Below are 3,757 nucleotides of genomic sequence, written 5' to 3' on the forward strand. Positions count from 1 at the left end.
AGTTTTGCTTAGCTATACCTTAACCAATCATTTTACTGAAATTTAACTAACCAATCCTGACACATTGTAACATGCTTATTTAACCAATTATATCCCACCAGCTTAATTGGTTTACACACAACAAAATTAATTATAAAGCAGACAGAAACAATCACAGAACCAGACGGAAATTTTACAGACAAACAATAGGGAAGTGGAGACTACAGTGATAGAACAATACAGAAATGAGGATTTCACATCCCAGCAATTGATAAGTAAGTTCTTACCAGACAGGATGCTATCAAACTAAATTTCCTTTTACATGTTCTAGGCTCTTCCCTTTCTCTGGAGGTGATAGGAATATCAGGGCAGGATTGTATTCCTAACAGCCCAATAGCACCTTATTTCAATGTGACTAGTTTGGAATATGAGGATGTGACCATTCACTTCCCAGCTGCCTCTGCTGCTTAGCCAAAGGCTTACCTAAAAACAGGGCTTCAAACTGTCACAGTGAGAGAAGACCCTTACAGCGGCAGACAGTGATTTGATTCTTTTTTTTATACCTCTATAACTAGCTAAGTGATAAGAATACACCTAAATTATTGAAGTGTAGGCCTTTGCGACAGGCCTGACTATCTATATCCTAACACTTGTGGTGGGCATACATGTGTTAGTGCTGAATCTGGCAGCAGTGTTGCACACCAGATATCGTGCTAGAGCAAGAGTCTGGTCCTCTTGATCTCCCCCAAGTCCACCTGTCCTCCATGTCAGGATAGAGTCATAGAGTTCAAGGACAGAAGAAACGACCAGATCATCCAGTCTGACCTGCTCTATGACAACACCACCCGGCACCCACAGACCAAACCCAACCACTGAAATTAAATCAAAGTGTCACAGCTCTCAGGAGACTAGACAGTTCTGTGCCACTGGCAGACCATAGGAGAGACTGAGGGGCACTAATGCCTGAAGGCCCCGCAATGGCAGGAAAATGATTGTGATAAAACTAGAAAAACATGGAAAGTGACCTGCACCACATGCTGCAGAGGAATGTGATCCCCACCTCCCCCAAGTTCCCTGCCAATCTGACCGGGGGGGAAATTCCTGACACCCACAGTTCAAGCAGTTAGTGGAGGCAGGGATAGCTCAGTGGTTTGAGCATTGGCCTGCTAAACCCAGAGTTATGATTTCAATCCTTGAGGAGGCCATTTGGGGAACTGGGGTAAAAATCTGGGGATTGGTCCTGCTTTGAGCAGCAGGTTGGACCTCCTAAGGTCCCTTCCAACTCTATGATTCTATGTGGGCAAGGCCATGCTCCTGAGTGAGAGAGAATGGCTCAGAGCCCTGTCACATCCTGCCCATGTCCAGTAGGGGTGCCCCTATGCTTCAGAGATTTAAAAAAAAAACCTGGGTGGGGTGGAGGAATCCCTGCCAGTGGCCAGATGAAACCATGAAGCATGAGCTTTTTGAAACATAAAACATATGCAGCAAATGAGCCCCAAGGCTATTGAGCCTGGCCCCCCCTCCACCATCACAAGCAGCCCCGTCACACAATCCCACTCAGATATGTGTCCATCTTGCTCTTCAAACTAATTCAGTCATTTGCCTCCCACAACTCCTATTGGGACGCTGCTCCAGAACATTGCCCTGCCAGTGGCTAGAAACCTCCCTGGAAATTTCTAGCTAGTCTCTCCATTTCTCACATGGCCAAATGTACACGTGAACCAGGCTAACACAGTCTGGCTCCTTGTCCCCCTCTAGTGGTTAGACCACAAATGGTGGTTTATAAGACAATGAGCCCAGTCCCCAGGTTGTGGCAATGGCTATGCAGCTCCATTGGAAGTAGTAGGTCAGATCCACAGATGCTGCAAATTGCTTTAGTGCCACCAGAGTCTATGGAACTACACTGATGTGCTGAAGATCTACCCAAAATGTCGTCTCACCTACCCCAGTCTTACACCAGTCTGACTCCTCTGGTTCCAACGAAGCCATTCCTGATTTATACATACAAGTAAAACATCTCTCATCATTGTTTTCAGTGGCCATGGAAAGAGTGCACGTGGCCAAGCAATGGAATGTATATTGTTTTGGCACAGAATAAAAGTCTGATTCCTCTCTCGCACACAATTTACCCCCATTTAACTCCACAACTGGACCAAATTTTCTACTGGTGTAATCACCCCAGCAGCAGTGACATCAGGGGAGTTAATCTGGGTTTGCATTGGTGCAACTGAGATTAGAATCAGATCTGGTTGTGTGCAAGATGTGTGGTCATGGAAATCACTGACATTAATGAGCAGATAGTAAGTAAGCAAACTTTTATTAGATAAAGACAGAAATTAATTCTTGGTGAATTACCTACACCCAGTCAGTCTCCTCAGGGCAGCTTTCATCTCCTTGTTCCTCATGCTGTAGATAATTGGATTCATGATTGGTGGCAATATGGAATAGAGAACAGCCACCACAAGATCCAGAGCAGATGGGGAGGTGGAGGTGGGTTTCAGGTAGGCAAAGGCCCCAGTGCAAACAAACAAGGAGACCACAATGAGGTGAGGGAGGCAGGTGGAGAAGGCTTTATGCCGGCCCTGCTCAGAGGGGATTCTGAGCACTGATTTGAGGATCTGAACATATGACACAATGATAAAAACAAAACAGCCTAAGGCTAAACACACACCAAATGCAAGAACCCCAACTTCACTGAGATATGAGTCAGAGCAGGCAAGCTTGAGGAGCTGGGGGACTTCACAGAAGAACTGATCCAACATGTTTCCTCCACAGAACATCAATGCAAACGTGTTCCTGGTATGTAGCACAGAGTAGAGAATCCCACTGATCCAGGCTCCGGCTGCCATTTTGAGACAAGCTCTGCTGTTCATTATTTTCTCATAGCGCAGTGGTTGGCAGATGGTGACATATCGGTCATATGCCATGATGGTGAGAAGGGAAAAATCTGCTCCCAACAAGAAGAGAAGGAAAAAGACTTGGGCAACACATCCAACATAGGAAATGGACTTGGTGTTCATGAGAGAGTTGGCCATGGATTTGGGGCCAATCACAAAAATGGAGCCAAGGTCTAAGACGGACAGATTCATCAGGAAGAAATACATGGGGGTGTGAAGGTGGTGGTCGAAGGCTATAGCCATGAAGATAAGAAGATTCTCCATCAGGGCTGCCAAGTAGATCACTAGAAACACCACAAAGTCCAAAATCTGCAGCTCCCAAACGTCAGAGAATCCCAGCAGAAAGAACTCGGTCAAGGTGGTTCGGTTGGACATTTTCTTTCTCAGAACATCGTGTGATGGTGTCTGGGGTGGGGGGTGGGGGATGACAAGAGCAAGGCCATGATTAGATCGGTGAAATAACTCTCCTTTTGTGAAAGCAACCTTAATTTCCTTGAGTCAGACCCTTACCTTGTGAGGATTGGTTTAATATGGGAATGAGGATAGGGAAAACAGTAGAAAATAATAGAATCATCTCAATGGTCTCCAGTACAATTACTCCTAATTTAAACCAGGGTGATGGAGAGGAGAAATAGGAACAATTGATTTTGAAGTATTTGTATACCTCTGACACCCAGAGGTGGGCGAACTCTGGATAACAGTTTATAAATGTTACTACCCTCAGTGTACCGAGGGGATTCAGGGGACTGCCTTGCCAGATTCTGCTGTCGGGGCACTGCTGTGAATGTGAGTAATTTCACTGCATGCCATGAAATTACTCCCCATTTATACTGCTCTAAATGGGAGCAGAATCTCGCATGGAGGTTACTGAACCCAGCCAG

The 3,757-nt window shown here is 45.6% G+C and overlaps 1 protein-coding gene across 1 annotated transcript; it reads right to left on the reverse strand.

Annotated features, from left to right (window-relative positions):
- Positions 1-2,330: 2,330 nt before the first annotated feature.
- Positions 2,331-3,251, reverse strand: LOC123346780 (olfactory receptor 14A16-like). The gene has a single exon (XM_044984240.1). The coding sequence runs from the start codon at positions 3,249-3,251 to the stop codon at positions 2,331-2,333; it is 921 nt and encodes a 306-aa protein (XP_044840175.1).
- Between the last annotated feature and the right edge of the window lie 506 nt (positions 3,252-3,757).

This window comes from Mauremys mutica, chromosome 12, assembly GCF_020497125.1.
Source record: "Mauremys mutica isolate MM-2020 ecotype Southern chromosome 12, ASM2049712v1, whole genome shotgun sequence".
In the NCBI taxonomy this organism is placed as follows: domain Eukaryota; kingdom Metazoa; phylum Chordata; order Testudines; family Geoemydidae; genus Mauremys; species Mauremys mutica.

Bases quoted from the DNA above. Each gene is read 5' to 3' on its own strand.
- LOC123346780 (XM_044984240.1), bottom strand. From the start codon at position 3,251: ATGTCCAACCGAACCACCTTGACCGAGTTCTTTCTGCTGGGATTCTCT.